Source organism: Ceratosolen solmsi, unplaced genomic scaffold (genome assembly GCF_000503995.2).
Source record: "Ceratosolen solmsi marchali unplaced genomic scaffold, CerSol_1.0 scaffold30, whole genome shotgun sequence".
NCBI classification, from domain to species: Eukaryota; Metazoa; Arthropoda; class Insecta; order Hymenoptera; family Agaonidae; genus Ceratosolen; species Ceratosolen solmsi.
The window spans coordinates 9,360,738-9,377,534 of NW_011948421.1; the positions used below are offsets into that span (position 1 = coordinate 9,360,738).

The 16,797-nt window shown below is 26.4% G+C and overlaps 2 protein-coding genes across 2 annotated transcripts; one reads left to right on the plus strand and one right to left on the minus strand.

The window, feature by feature from the left end:
• Positions 1-1,194: 1,194 nt before the first annotated feature.
• Positions 1,195-3,097, plus strand: Rexo5 (RNA exonuclease 5). Its single transcript, XM_011498984.1, has 2 exons — positions 1,195-1,804; positions 1,884-3,097. Exons 1-2 carry the CDS (start codon positions 1,237-1,239, stop codon positions 3,095-3,097), a joined length of 1,782 nt encoding a protein of 593 aa, XP_011497286.1. The 5' UTR covers positions 1,195-1,236.
• An 8,137-nt stretch (positions 3,098-11,234) lies between these two features.
• fln (flightin) lies at positions 11,235-15,388 on the minus strand. The gene is made up of 3 exons (XM_011498844.1): positions 14,971-15,388; positions 12,965-13,192; positions 11,235-11,478 (listed from the first exon to the last, which is right to left on the minus strand). Exons 2-3 carry the CDS (start codon positions 13,174-13,176, stop codon positions 11,235-11,237), a joined length of 456 nt encoding a protein of 151 aa, XP_011497146.1. The 5' UTR covers positions 13,177-13,192; positions 14,971-15,388.
• Positions 15,389-16,797: the final 1,409 nt, after the last annotated feature.

Sequence of the window (16,797 nt, forward strand, 5' to 3'; positions counted from 1 at the left end):
GAAAAGAATACGTGCTATGATGCCCGCATGCGTCTGCATGTATTTATAATAACACTAGTAGAACTTTCGTTCTACTTTCCTTTAATTGAATATAAAATAAAGGATTTAATATCAATTAAATTGAAAATATACAAATGAATTAACCAAATACTGTAATGAAAGATATAAAAATAAATAAATGAAATATAAATATACTTAAGTAATATGATTAAATTTTTTTTATCATTTCAAATTCAATCATTTTAAAATAAATTCAAATTAAAAAAATTTAAATATAATACTTAATAGAAAAATTCATTACTAATAAGAAATAAAAATTAAAAAAAATTTTTTTAATAATGCACTTCACTTATTTGTTATTTTTCTTCATGTATTATTACTATTTATTAAATCACTGATGAAACTTTATATTCAAATTACGCGCATTTTAAAGAACCAATAACTTTCTATGTATATTGACCATCATAAAAACTACGGTATACAGATAAATGTTAGTGAACTTAATATTGGAACATAGACAATGTATAATTAGAGGTCTATTTGATTGCTTGCAATTTGTCAATAATAGGGACACTACTGCAAGAAAAATTAAATCATTTTCATTTTATGAGTAATAGTCAACTTTAAATAAATTACTTATTTTTTTAAGTTACATGATTATAATTGATAATAGCACAAAATTAGTTTGTATGTATTTATGGATTTATATATATTTTATTAAAATATTGATGTCATGCTTTTTTTATATGTAATTTAATAGATATTATAGTTTTGTATACCTTAATCTATACAATAATATAACGTTACCTTTTCCTCATTAAATATCATATATAATAAGCAATATTACTATATTTATATGTGTATATATTGTGCCATTTATGTTATTACGATGTTAAACCGGTGCTGAACCACGTTATTAATTGCGCATGCTTTAAAAAGGCGTGTTATCAACATAACTGTCCTAATATAACATTAATAAAATAGTTAATAGTTACTATTATTAAGTCAGTATAATTTATTAGGTGTTTTACAATTTTATTCATTATTTAATTATTGGCTTAATAGATATGTTCTTCATCTATATAAATTTGTAATTAATGTATAAATGTACATTTTTATTTTAATAAAAAATTATTCAATATATTTAACACACACACACACATATATATATGTATATATATATATATATATATATATAACATGCAAGTGATTAACTAAAATTTAAATATTATTTGCATGGTTAAAATGTTAACATCTTTGAAAGATTTTAAACCACCACTTTTAGGAGAAGATTTTAGTAATTTAAAAAATAGACTTCGTGAGAGAAAGAAAATACTTTCATCAATTCCTCGACTTCGATTATTGTCAGTAGGTGTAAGTGCCAGTTTATCATTAAACATTAATAGTCAAGAGCGTATTCCTATTTATTATAATGATATTCAAAATTTACTTCTATATTCCATACTTGGACATAATTCACCTTATTTACCAGAAAGATGGTGTAAACTTGATAAATACAATAAAATTTCACATACAATAGTTTTTGTTATTGAAGGATTAACCGTTGATCATTATTTATCTAATGAATCACTACTTCGACATGTAACATCTAAATTGGAATATAAATTAGAAATTATAACTTCATCAATTTGTGGTAGCTCATTTTTGGAAGAACTTATTAATGTACCTCTTACTATATCACAAAAATCTTATCTTATAAACAAATTTGGTTCATTAGAGAAAGCATATCAAAATAATAGAAACATAATAAAGTGCTTTAAAGCAATTTTTCCAATTCAATCATGTATGAATATTTATTTATTAATATTTTTATGTTAAATATATTTTTATTTACTTATCATTCTATTTTATTTAAATTTCAGTTTTTAAAATTCAAATAAACAAAAAAGATGAAGAATTACCTTCAAATGATAAATTTTCAAGAACTAAATTGTTACTTTCATCGTGGCAACTTATAGAAGAAAATTATCCAATACCTTTAAAAGGATTTATTGAAAGTTATCCAGATTACATTTTAACTAAAGATATTTATAATGAAGTTCATTCAAAATCGCAAATGTTTGGTCTTGATTGTGAAATGTGTCAAACAATCAATGGTATGTTGGAAGTTACAAGAGTATCCATTGTAGATGAAGAATTAAATATTGTTTATGACACATTTGTTAAGCCATATAATAAAATTATTAATTATCTTACTCAATACAGTGGTATTACTAAAAATATTTTAGAAAATGTAACAACAAGGTTATGTGATGTACAGGCATCTATAAGGGCTCTTCTTCCTTCAGACGCTATTCTCGTAGGGCAGAGTCTTAATTCGGATTTAAATGCTTTAAAAATGATGCATCCTTATATTATTGATACATCTGTTATTTTTAATTTAAGTGGTCAAAGAACGCATAAAACTAAATTAAAAGTCCTTGTAAAATCATTTTTAAATGAACAAATACAAATTAATAAAGAAGGTCATTGCTCAATAGAAGATTCAAAAGCTTCAATCAAATTAGTAAAATTAAAATTAGCAAAAAGTCTGAACTTTGGTGATTCAGTATTTACAGAATTATTTCATTCAAACTCAAATGAGTTCTATTTTAAAACATATGAAAAATGTCATGTAAATGAAAAATCAACATCTATTTTAAGTTCTTCAATTTTTAATCATGTTTCCAAAATATTTACAAAAACTTCTGCAATTTTTGGATCTAATGAAATAGTAAATGACTATTCAAGAATCTCAAACAATTCAGCGTTATACATTCAGAAAGATCAAAATTTTGAAAAAAGAGATAATGTAAAACTTATAATTACTCAAAATAATAACGATACAATTACTAGATGTTCAGAAAATGCAATACAGCATAATTTAAATTTTTGTCATATTAAATTAAAAACTAAGCAATTATCAAAAGAAAACCTAAGTAAGACATTAAGTTCTGTGAATAAATGGATTAGAATGCTTTGGAAACATACTGAATTATATGGTTTAATGTGCGTAATATTCAGTGGAGATACAAATTCAAATGGAGCTTGTTTTTTAAATATAAAGAAAAGTATAAATACTGAATATAAAAAATAAAATGTATCTTTACAACAAGAAGAATGTAATTAGCAATAAAAATTTATTTTAATATCTGTCTAAATTTTTACATTCTTTTACCGATTATTTTAAAGTATTCTTTTAAAGTATTTTAAAGTTTATTTAGTGTTATATAAAATAATATTTTATTCTTTAATTTTCTAGTTTGGTATAATGTATAAGATGTTTACAAAAAAGTATTGGTATTCATAATATTATTAACTTAAAATTTTTATTAAAATAGTACATTTGATTATTTTATCAATTTAATTTAATGTTAAACTAAGTATTTCATTTTATAATCTTATGTATATATACAAATTTTAGTTAAACAAACATAATAAATTAAATATTTAATATAAAGTGATTGTGAATAATTTTAATAATAAATATTCAAATTATTTTAGAAATAAAATTTTATACACTGATGATTATATTATCATAATTATAAATTTGAATACTTTTAAAATTTATAAAGTGCATTTATAAACAGTATTGTAATATCTTTAGTTATTCTATACTACAATAGAATCATTTAATAAAAAAATTAGCAGATATCTGTTCTCAAATTTGAAACAAGTTTTTCTTTTTGAAAGTCTTGATGTACTAAAATGACATATATCTAATATTTACAGGCAAAACTGCCAACAGTAATATATATGGTAAATTAGTTGCAATTGACATACCAAATTAATTTCTGTGTAAAAAATATAGCCTTTTTAACAAAGTAGCAAAGGACCTATAAAAGTGAGAATTATAAAGTTTATCAATATCAAACTATTTTTCATAATTAAAAGGTTTTTCATATTTCATTTTTCATTCAAATCAATGTAAATCTCAATTAAAAGAACAATTATGATTTTAAAAAATTTTAATATGGAAAGATTATTAATCAGCCTTGATAAAAAATAGAATAATTATTCAAATGATTTTTACTGTTTTTTTTTAAATGAATGATTTGTGTATTTGATTCTTAAATACTATTTTTTATTTCTAATCTGTTTTATTTTTTTTATTTAATTTATTTTTTATTTTTTTTCTAATATATTTTTATTTTATTTTAATTTATTTTTTTTTTCACACAAGGAATTTATGTCTGTTTGAGAATGCGAGACCCTTTTTCAATACAATAAAACATCTGGCAAGCAACATCGTAAAATTCACATTAGGACTTCAAAACTTTCCTGCTCATAATTATTTCGCACTCGTGTCATAAATGCGTCTTTCCAGCGCAGTGGAACTAATGGGTTTATTGCCGGGAAAAACCCTAAAGTAGATTCCGAACGAATATCACTCAATGCATGAAGTATCGAGTACAAAACATTTCTTAAATTCCTTGCAACCCAAAAATCCCGCACGTGCGACAACTTGCAATAGCCGTACATGCGCTTACACCCATCAAAACAATACTTGCATTGTTTTCTGTCTGAGTCACATCTGGTCGGTCGCGTCCGAAAATGACCACGCCCAAGAGGACCCTTCATCTAGCCAAGTCCCAGAGAAGGGAGAAGCGATCAAGAAGAGGTGACCAATAGCAAAAACTCCCCACTTCCGACACTTCTCTGATTAGCATATTCGGAAATGAGCTCGGAAGGAAGTGAAGATGAAGGCGTGCATAATCTATTGTGCTGCCTAAGAACGACCTCTGATTGGTTAATTAAAAGAAGAAGGGGCCCCTAGTGGAGTGGGACCAGTGAAGCATTTCAGATAGAAAAATGTAATGTACCACCACTTATTCTTTTCTAACACTTCGCCCACAATTGAAGGATAAGTCACGAGTTACTCACACGGAGGAGGACCGGAGATTCAAGTCGTGTAGCTGAGTTTTAATAAGTTCTTTCTACGATTGCGATTTAGTATACAGTTGAATTGATCTCATCAAGACTAGATTGCATAGGATCAGACCATTTGTAATCTCACTTGGAGATAAGGAAAGAACTTAAGAGTTGCAATATTGCAAGGGAACTCACAATAAGCCAACGTCGAGAGACTGGAAAAATCACGATACACTGCAAGTAAGTGCTTACAGCTAGTACTGATTCTTGATTTTTCGGCTTAAGTAGAAAACGGACGGATTAAGGTCCAACTACCGAAGTCTACCAGGCATACTCTAGGACAAGACCAGCTACAGACGCCACAGTGGCTTTTCAATCCCTCCAACGATAAGTTGTTCCCGTCATAGGTGGCGCACAGCTTCGCATAACCTCTATTTAGGCTCTTATACGACCCGTATTTAGAGGCAACTGCACACGTGTTGAGATGAAACACAATAATATTGTAATGTTCGATCAGAGCACTACAATAACCATAACTTCTCAGTGATAATATTCAATAGATTATAACCTACTTCTTGTTACAGTAAATCATAATCTCACCAGTGACATGCAGAGAATAAGAAATTGATTATCCTCTAATTATCCAATAAACAGATATATATCAACACCACAAGATTATTAAGAAATATAAAGATCATTTGTAATTTCACCAATGTTAATAATTCCCATTGGAAATAAAGTAAAATAAATTAATTAAACAGTAATAATAAAGATATGTGTTAATTATTGAATCGATACATTAACCCTTTACTTGCCCGGCAACCCCACACAACATCTAGTGGGTTTTTTGTTATAAATTGATTTTTGGACGTTTGGCTGACGAGTCAGATTGTGGAATTATTTTCTTAATAATGTCCTTTTTCATTATGTATGCACGAGCTCTATTATAGTAAATATGTAATTGTGTGATCAAATTAAGAATAAATATAAATGAATAAAAAATTAGATCATACTAATTTAAATATATGAACATCATGAACATAAAAATTTTTATTGCATATATACTATATATAAATTAAATTAATTTGTTTTCTTAATCAGTATAAAAATTAATTCCCCTAATCCGGCTCAAAGGACCAAAATGTATAAAAATTATATTCCACTAATCCGGCTCAGGAACCAAACGTGTAGAATTAATTTTGAAAACTACTAGATGTTGTGTGGGAGAATGCGTGGGCAAGTGGAAGGGTTAATGCACTGATTCAATAATTGACATATATAATTCTTATTGCTGTTTATTCCATTTATTTCCAATTTATTTCCAATTTGAATTTCCTCTGAACGAACACTACAATTCTTGTTTATGTCGTGATCTTGACATATGCTGCAGTTGCCTCTGAATAGTGCGATGTGTGAGTGAGCACGTGCCTAAGATAGAGGTTAGAGGAAATGCGCGCCACTGTATGGCGCGAATTGCTGGTCTTGCATAGTGAGCATACGTGGGAAGCTTCTGGATTCTGATTCCACTAATCCGACTTGCGGTCCGTTTTTTTAGTAAACCGTGATGTGAAAAATCAAAACTATAGGTAAGGACTTACTTAGAAGTTGTAATGTGATATTTTCAGTTTCTCCACACAGTCTTGATGGGAAGTTTCCATGCACGAACTGCTTGCACTTGAACTTTCTTTTGTCTCCTTTGCTGAGATGACGAGAATCTCAGTAAATCATGACCACGTTTTTAGATATGCGAGAATAAATAAAATAACTAACTATTCACGAGTGTTTTCCAGATGTATTGGCCTTCTCGAGTGTCCAACGACCGTGGGAAGTTGTGGCAAGAAAAATGTTCTCGCAATTTCGAACACATCATTGGGTAATTCAATAAAAAATTATACATTATAAATTATTCTGGTAAGAAAATAAGTAGAGTTGCTATTTCTGCTAATACAATTATTGTAGAAGTAATTTATCTTAATAACTACCTCTATTAATTCTTAATTTTGTCTCTAAACTTGTAAATATAGCACATATATTTTTGCTCAAAGAATGTCTAGCAAAAACTTATACTATGCAATTGTTTACATAATTATTAATTAATATACATAAATCTACATACATACGTACTTAACATATACCAGTAAAAACATTATATTTAATATGTACGTGTTTAGAATTAACTAAAAGACTACGAGGTGTTATGTCGGAGAAATGTGCGGGTAAGTGGAAGGGATAGCGTATTTATAAAATATTTAACACATCTATTCATTGTGGTGTTTATTCCGTTTAATTTTCAAATAAAGGAATGATTCTTGTAGATGAATTCAATCGATAAACTCTTGGGGTTCTGTGGCAGTTGACATTTAGCCTTATTGTGCGCTTCGTTCGGAGGCAGGAGGTTGTAAGTTTCCGGATCCTGGTGACGTAGTGCACTATTAGTCGGTTACCCTGGGAAGTAAGAGATTGTAAAGCTTTTACCACTTCTTCGAGTAGAGCCGCGTGCTGAATCTGCCACTGCTTCGTGTAAATTCGTACTCTGCTGTGAAGTGAGGGAGTGTTCCATGGCGGTCCTGCTAAGACAGACCGTGATCCGTACCATGGTGTTTTCACTTAGACGGTTTCACTGAGAGAGCTTCATTGCGAGAGAAAGTGGTTCATCGTGTGCCTAGCTGACACACGTATTACTATGCCAAAAGTCTTGCTAACATCAGTGTCTAAAAATAGCGTACCGGGCTAGGAGGGCCAAATATCTAAAGTTAGGTGTAGACTCCCAGATGGCGGAAGGGAGGATTGCAGGTAAGTGGACAGGATAGTGCATGTATTCAATAATAAATAGCGTTGGTATTTGTTATAGTTTATTGCGATAATTGCATCAGCTGTATTATAATGATTTTTAGTTTATGTTGAACGCCTTCGTTTCTTGAGTTTGTATTGCTATTGCCACAGAGATGTAATGTGCGTTGCATGTACAGGTAGAAGGGCGTAACCTTCTGGTCCTCTATATGTAATGCACGCGGTGGTGGAGTTATACACGTAGAAGAACAAGGTCGTAAACCCCCGTGCTTCCTTATGTAGTGACACGTGGCAGTAGCTTGAGTTTGCCTTGTTATTATCTTATTGCTTACCTTGAAGGCTCTGCAGGCGCGCTCTTGGTAGCACTTTATCTTAGTCTACAGATATTGCCGCGTGTGGCGCCTCGTAAGTCTATCTCGTGGGAACTAAACTTGCCCCTTATGCTTTTGCAGATTATGTGAGCTTGGTCGCTCTACAGTTCTTTACCTTGAGGCATTTTGTGTATTATTATCGTTATTAAGGAATGGAACTTTTACCTTGTGAGTTCTGCAGATTTTGTGCTATTGATGGCAGCTAGTGATGTCTGCAGGTTGTGCCTCGTGCGGTAACTTGTAGTTTATGCTTTCTGTTTTTCTGGCTATACCTCGTATTGTTTGCTGAATTTGCCTCGAGCGGCTCCTTATAGATTATGATTATGTTGTGCTTTGTGCACCACTGTTTTCTTGTTCCCTTTTCCTTGTCTTGCACTGCTGCGAGTGTATGATTTGATTTGCACTTACCTTGCATTTGTTATGAGTTGGATATGACTAAGCTTTGCCTCTTAATCGGCCTTTGCTATGTATGTCTGCATCCTTGTTATTTGGCGTTCCTTTGGAGAAGAAGCCTTGCCGGCTTCTCTTGTTTGAAGAGACTCTGGTGCGCCTTGCCGGCGTCTTTCTTAAAAGCAGTCTCGGCCACCGCATGGTCTTTACGAATTGACTCATTGGCGTTTCCAATCAGAGCTCCTCTTTCTGGGCGTCTCCAATCGAATTGATTCTTTCATTATTGACGGCTCCAATCAGCGCATGCCCACCATAAGGGGGACGTCTTTGGCATGTTCTCGCTTCACTATCCAAACCGCATGTAGCTGGGTTTGACAACAGCGTATGCGTGCAGTATTGCCTTTAATATCCCTTTTTCGGATGTCAGACGAGGTGGTTTTTGCTTATATTTTTATGACTTGATTATGCCAGAAGTATTATGGCTTGTCTTCGATGGATACTTTATGGCGTGGTCGCGTCGAATTTCTAGTCGCATTAATTTTATGACGTGTTTCGTTAGACACTTGATCACATATTCTCGCCGGATGTGTTTATGAATTGTTTTTCTTTAGATAATCAAGGGTTTGCTTTTTCCGGAACACTTATCTCGAGTTTTCCAGATGTCTAATGAGCTGGAAGTATTCTTACATTCTCGAACAATCAGAGATTAAAACTCTAGAAAATTCGAGGATTCCAGAAAGACAAGGCTTTAGAAGTTTTGAGAATTTCCAATCGACGTTGCCATGCGGAAATATTGTAGGACACTCGAAAATAAGGCGTAGAATATTCGAGAATATACAGAATCAATGTTTACGAACACAAAAGGCTTATACTTCTCCAATTTTAAAGTTCTTGGGAGATACTCCAATCTTGAACAGTAGGAGTGGCTTTTGTTTAAAGAAAAAATAACGTTATACATGCGCATTTGACAATATCAATATCTCGGATCTTTATATATAATAAAAAGATAGCGTTAATACATGATGTTATATAATTAATATGTTATAAAATCAATAACCAAAATTCTTTTAAACATAAAAGAAACAAAAAACAAAAATGAAAATTATAAAAATAAATAAATTAAGCAATCAAGGTATTTAATACATAATCGAGGTTAAAATGAAAATATTTGGAACATTATCCTAATGATTAAAAAAATATAATTTTCGGGATAAATATAATAGAAGTTCAACATTAAATTAGAATAGAGTGAAACATTATGCAATTCAATTTTATGGTTAGAGAGAATCTTAATAGCAAAGTTTTGAAAAATATATTGAAATGTAAAAATGAAAAGCTTAATAATTATGTAAAACTACAAACAATCATTATCATAATTATTCTATTGCTTGCAGAAGCTATATGGGGAGTTGTTCAAGATTCAGAGAATCTCTCGAATATTATTAGTTGGAGAAAAATCCCAACGGCTATTATGTCAAGGGAAATATTGAACGGACATAACTTCTAAGAAACACCTCTCTCGGTCGTTGAAGTTCGGGAAGGTTAGTACATCTGGAATCACTTCTCAGAGAGTAACATCAATGTACTACGTGAAGAGAAGCAACATTACTATATCTATTTACCTCTGGTAAAGTATGCTTACCACCGAAAAGCGCGATCTGCCTAACAAGAGTTCAACAATTAATAAGAGTAATAATAATCATCCCTGTATCTGAAAATTAACGAAATAAACAGAGTAATAACTAGATGTATTAATATTGAATTAATTACACTATCCCTTCCACTTGACCAAACATCGCTACTACATAACATCTCGTGGTCTCTGAGTTATCAACGGCATAAACAATTTTGTATCCCTCGAACCGGTCTTGGTAAAATGTGCCGGATTAGTGGATACATTTTGTACAGAATCAAGAAAATTATTTTTAGGTAATATGTTAATTTACTACAAATATTGTCCGTATACTAATTTATCTTAAATTTTTAACAATAAATTATTTACTAAATAAAAATAGTTTTGTCAAATAATAAAATTAATTTAACATTAATTTAAAAGAAAGTATTTTTCAATGCTTATGGCTTTGTATGTATATGTATATGCAAAAAATATATAAATAAAATATGTGATCGTAAAATTTTTGTAAATAAATTTAATAAAATAAAATGCATAATTTGTTGATAATATTTATTCATAAAAATTCATACAAGTTGTAACTTCTATTAACGATATAGTGACATTAAAAATTTAATTAAATAAACAAAAAATAAATGAATGTTTAATACAAAAATAAAAATTAATATTATACGAAGGAATTTTATGTAAATTAGTTAAAAGCATTTATAAATAAAAATCGAAGAATATAAAATGCTGATTATTGACATTTTAAAAATGTTTATTTATAGCATAAAAAATAATTTAAGATTTTAATCTTAATAAAATTGTATTGTGTACAATCATAATTTATTTCTATAGCAATAGAAGTTTTAATAATTCGTTTTATTTTTACATTCATAGATGTAACCAGATATAAAAAAATAAATATATTTGAAAATAAATTCCAGCTTATTTATATATAAATATTTTGAATATTTAATAAAAATTTGAATTCATAAAATCATGAATTTAGTACTTTTAATAAAATTTTCCCAGAAATTATTCATTTTCTTTTAAACATCATAGTATATAGTATTATAAATTTATGAATATAGAAGATATATATTCATGTATTCTGATGTTCATACTCTTTTTATGTAATTTTATTTTCGTAATTAAGAAGTTTTTTCTTAATGTTTTAATTTTAATATTTATGTTTAAAGAATTTTTTGATATTTGAGACTATAATAAGCTCGTGTATGATAACTATAATGTCGTGCTACTGGTTTACAATCCATTAGCAAACGCATATCTGATGAGCGTTTGTAGCTTTTTTCAATATTCTTTTCATTATAAGTTCTTATAACTCGTTCAGCCCATTCTTGAGCACGTGGTATCTCACGATAACATCCTTTATTTCTTTTATCCATCCAATCAATAACGTCGTTATAATAATTTTGCCTGTTAAAAATAATTTTATACAATTTTATATTATTTATCGTAGTATTCTTTATGAGTTAATTTTTGAGAAATAAAAGTATCATTAATTTAATTTAATATACATAAAATCTTCAAAATTAATAGCGTATTACTGTTTTTTTTATAAATTTATTCTTAATCATATTTTTTTAAACTAAAATTTTAATATTAAAAAATTGTTATAAATTGCTTATTATTAGTCAAAATACTGTATTGGAATTATCCTGTAATTACTATTTCTAATGTAAAATTATTTAAAATATAAGAATTAAATATATAATGTAAAGGAATCTAAGAAAACTATAAAACATTGAAGCAATTATGTTATATTTAAATTTGATTAAATATAGTATAATCAGTAAGAATGTAATTTAGTGTTCTTTGTATATTTTCTATTGATAATATCCTCCATCCGATAATGAAAGTTCATGATAATGTCTGAGTGAAATTTGTTGTGAAAAAATCGTAGAACGATCTCTTCTTAATTTTATTTGACAAACTTTAATTTAATACTTTCAATTATATATGGCGGTGCTCTTTCAATAAAAAAGAATTTATCATTATAATATATACTTTCTTGTTTTTCTTTACATTCCATTTTCAACTCAGATATATTGACTACTTAACAGATATTTCTTAACATATTTAACATTAAATTGTTATTTTTATTAATTGAAATATTTAATAGACACTATCATAGTATACAATCAATTCAAATATTAAAAAAATACCTTAAAAATAATATAAATTATATACTCAAAGAAGCAATTAATATATTTCTATTAATGGGCATAACTTTAACACTATCTATAACATTTTATGTGATTATATTTTTATTTATATATAAATTTCAGTATAAATTTACAAATAATTTATAACCCATCATTTCTTGCTTTTTATTAAACGTGAATATTAAACGTGTTAAAAATTAATAAAAAAATTGGATTAATAAAAAAGTGATCAGTGAGAAAGTGTAATTTATTTGAACATATTTTATGTTTTTAAAAATGATGTAATGAAGAAAATGATGACATTACAGGAAAATAAAAATAAACGAAGCCTTAATTAGGTGAATTCTAATAATTTCAATATGAGTATATAATAAAATTAGCATTAGGCTTTAATTTATAATAAAATAATTATCGAACAGAAAGATTATGCATAATTGTTTTTTAATTTATTTCATAAATAGCATATCATTAATGCTTTTATTTGGTAGTAATTTTTTCAGAATCTCATTGTAATACAAACAAAATTAGTAATTCAATTGACTTTAACCTAATTTTAAACCTGATTTTACACTACATTTAGTAAAAAATATAAAATAATTTGAATTTGGTTCTTAAAATTTTTAGTGATTAAAATAAAATAGGTTTCGACTAAATGTTACAAAGTAATTTATTCAATTCAAAATTATAAAAAGAAATTAACATTCAAATGTTTTGATGTGACACCATAATTAACTTACCGATAATTATAAAGATAATGATAATTGAGATAAAGTGGTCGAACCCAATGAAGAGTATATTGCGGCTTATTGGCCTTGGGCAAATTAGCCTTTTTAAAATCCCAAGACTCGAGGGAAGTAGTATCAGTAGTGATTCCATTTTCTTTTGTTTCATTGCCTTCATCTACTCCAGGATCTTCAGTATCCCATGGAGATGATTCATCGTCCCACATATTTCTAACTTATTATCTACAAATATGACAACGTCGTTTAATAATTTATTTTCTTGCCAATACAATAATTAGTTTTAGTGCGCCTAGACTCGATAAATCGATCGATCAGTGCTCAGCTAAATTAAGGTTCAAATGATTTAGGTATGAGTGTGGCTATTTATGAGTTTATTTGGCCTCGATTTCGTTATTTCAATGCATTTAACAATTCGTATATATTTGTAACAATCTTTATATATTTTTTAGTGTTAATGATGAAAATAAAATACATACATAAAAGTCACTGAATTTAATTAACTGTTTAAGTAATACGACGAATAAAATTCTTAGTTTACTTAGCTTATTTACTGAAATAATTATAAATGATGTTGGTTCTAATTATTACGTACTATTTAAAAACAATTCTCTGTAGTTATTTTAAAATAGAAAACAAACATTTATATAATTGAATAATTAAATTTTTTTTATAAATAAACTATAATTTTTTCAAATATAAGATATTATTGAATCTTATTTTGATTTAATACATAGATAAGATTTAAATTTTAAATGTAATGTATAATTATATTTAATTTTTATGTTTATTTTTAAAAAATCTTCTAACTGTTAATATTTTAAATACAATCAAGTTGAACACTAAAATATTTGATTATCTTTTATAATTTATTTAAAATCAAATTCTTGATTAAAATAATTATATACTTGAAAAATAATTAAATGAAATTCATTTATTAATTAGAAATATTTATAAACATTTGAAAAATTTAATTTATAACATTCAACGTGTATTCATTGATAGATATTTTGGATAGTTAATAATGCATATCATATAATACCATAAAATTTTTCATAATTAAGTGCTTGCTATAAGTTTTTTTACTTATTTATTTGCATATTTAGTCAAGTTCAGTTTTACAATGTTTTATATAAATTTAAAGTTTTGTAGCTTTGTGCCTAAGACAGATATCTATATATTTAAAGTTTATAGAAATCTATAGACAAGTATTTATAGATTTACGATACTAATTTTCATAAAATAAAGTTTATTTCTATCATTTTTCTTTTTAATATTATTTAATAAAGTTATATATTCACACTCGCAAACATACCATACATTCAAGTGTACATACACACACACACACATTGCCATTCCATAATAAATACATAAATAAACAAACATTTAATTTCTACTATATTACGTTTATATATTATATTTGAAAGTTAAAATAAAATAAAATTTTGTTAAAAATAATAATCACTCAAAAGTATTTATATATAAAACTATCATACTGCATTTTCAAATTAATGTACTACTAAAATGATTAAAAAAAATTTTTTAAATATATTTTTTATTAAAATAAAAATTAAACATAATAAAATTGTACTTTTAATTTAAATATTTTAATTTTGATTATGTATTATCAGAAATAAACAATAAGAATTTTAATTTAAATTTTAATTAATAATCACCATTGGTTAGAATTAAAGTATGAATATTTCATATTTAATTTCTTTAGCCATATAAAATAAATGAAGTATTTAAAACCTAAAAAATAAAATTTTTTCTATATTTAATTCTGTAATATAAAAAAATTGTATATATTGTCTAACTTATTTTTAAAGTATTGTAAATATACAATATTTATAAAACATTTGCAAAATTTTTTCTTTTCATTAATTTATATACTTTAATTCTCAGATGATATATATGTAATAACGGTTATTAAATAAAATTAGAAATAAAATTAAAAATTTTAGAAACAAATTTCATATTCAAATATTTTGTAATCAACGTACCTTAGGTACGGTCAGTGCAAAACTTTATTTGCTCCTACACTGACCAGTTCTAGTCTTGGAATGACCACCTACAGAGGCCTTATTTTCAATATGTAAGAGATCTATATTAAAGAGTATCAAGCCTTCAATTTATCTTACATTTACTTTAGTACCTCCTACTTAAATTTTTCCACTCAAAACTATTTAAGTGGGGGATTAGTTACTTGGCGTATTTTTCTTACGTTAAAGGTCATAGCCCATTCTCATATATACCGCAAATCAAGTTTAACCCTGACCATGTCAAATGTATCAAACTTTGGCTAATCAAACTTAAAAGACTTGTGATGACAGAATTGCCGTGATTTCTTTTAGAAGGAGACTGACAATATATTGCAAATTAGATTCGAGATATTTATGTGATGCATTAGATAGATTGGAGACGATGAAACTCTGCAAATAATTAATTCTAAAATATAAATATGTTTTCTGTAATTTACAAATTTTGTAGTAATATAAATGAGATTTTATATTTATTTAATATATGTTTTTCAATTTAAATATTTAATTGGTAGCTACAGAAATATTTTAGTACTTAGTATTTTAAATTTTAAAATACAAAAATTTTCCTAATGAATTTAACGAATAATCCTCTAAATAAAGAAAATAATTAATAACTGTTGAAATACATATAATTCCATGTATTAATCATAAACATAATTTTTTAAATCTTAATTTTATATCTATATTATACTTAATATTGACTTATAAACAAATTTCAGCATTTGAGTAAATGAACATTTTTTACATTAACATAATACTATCAACAAATCTTTTTCATTTCAATTTTGTGTTGATAATATATTATATATACACAAAATATTATTCTAATTAAACGATTCTAAAAAATTTGTTAAGTATTGCTCTATTTAATTTATATTCCACTGGAAAAAATAATATTGATAAACGTAAATTAATAAGATTTGAATGATAACATATTATAGATAGTCTTTTATTATTAAAATTTTTTGTTAAAATTATAGAGTAAATTTGAAAACCTTTGATAAATAATAAATTTATAGTTATTTATTGTTATTCTTTATAAAACTATCTATCTACGTATATTTATATATATATATATGTATATATAACTTATTTACATTGTATAATATACATAAGTCTACTGTACAATATGCGTGATATTCTACGTAAATATTACACATAAAGAAAATGATAAATGTATAAATAAAAGTTCAATACACAGTTTAATATTACAAAATTTCATATAATACTCTAATCAAGTGCTTTATGATTAGTTTTCAAATTGCGAATTACTGATAATAAAATAACAATCTTTCAATATTAACAGAATAAAAGTGGAAAAAGTAATGAAGATTCAATAGAATCCGTTTATTCTGATTAATTATTAAAGTTTCAGATTTTAATAAAACAGTATTTTATATTTTGCAGTGGCTACCTTTTTTTTAACATTTTTAATAACGTCATTAAATGAATAAACTCGTTATACCATATGTTCTGATTTATTAGTAGCTTCAATATATATTTTAATTTATACTTTAATTTATTTTTATATTTAATACATAATTTTTAAAATAAAATTAATACAAAATAAAAACACGTGTAATTCTAAAATTATTTTAAGATATTTACTTTTCAATATAACATTTTATGATACATAAATATACTTAAACATTAAGTTTATTTTATAAATTACCTAATAAATAAAATTGAATTTATACAATACATTTCAGCAACGAGGGAGTTATGAACTAAAAGTAACTTTTTTTTTAATAAATTTAATAAATTTTTAATAAAGTATTTTTTGCTACT

Excerpts from the sequence above, each read along its gene's own strand:
- Rexo5 (XM_011498984.1), top strand. The coding sequence starts at position 1,237 with ATGGTTAAAATGTTAACATCTTTGAAAGATTTTAAACCACCACTTTTA. Across the intron at positions 1,805-1,883 it reads AATTTTTCCAATTCAATCAT|TTTTTAAAATTCAAATAAAC; the intron begins GTATGAATATTT and ends TTTAAATTTCAG.
- fln (XM_011498844.1), bottom strand. The coding sequence starts at position 13,176 with ATGTGGGACGATGAATCATCTCCATGGGATACTGAAGATCCTGGAGTA. Across the intron at positions 11,479-12,964 it reads CATTATCTTTATAATTATCG|GCAAAATTATTATAACGACG; the intron begins GTAAGTTAATTA and ends TATTTTTAACAG.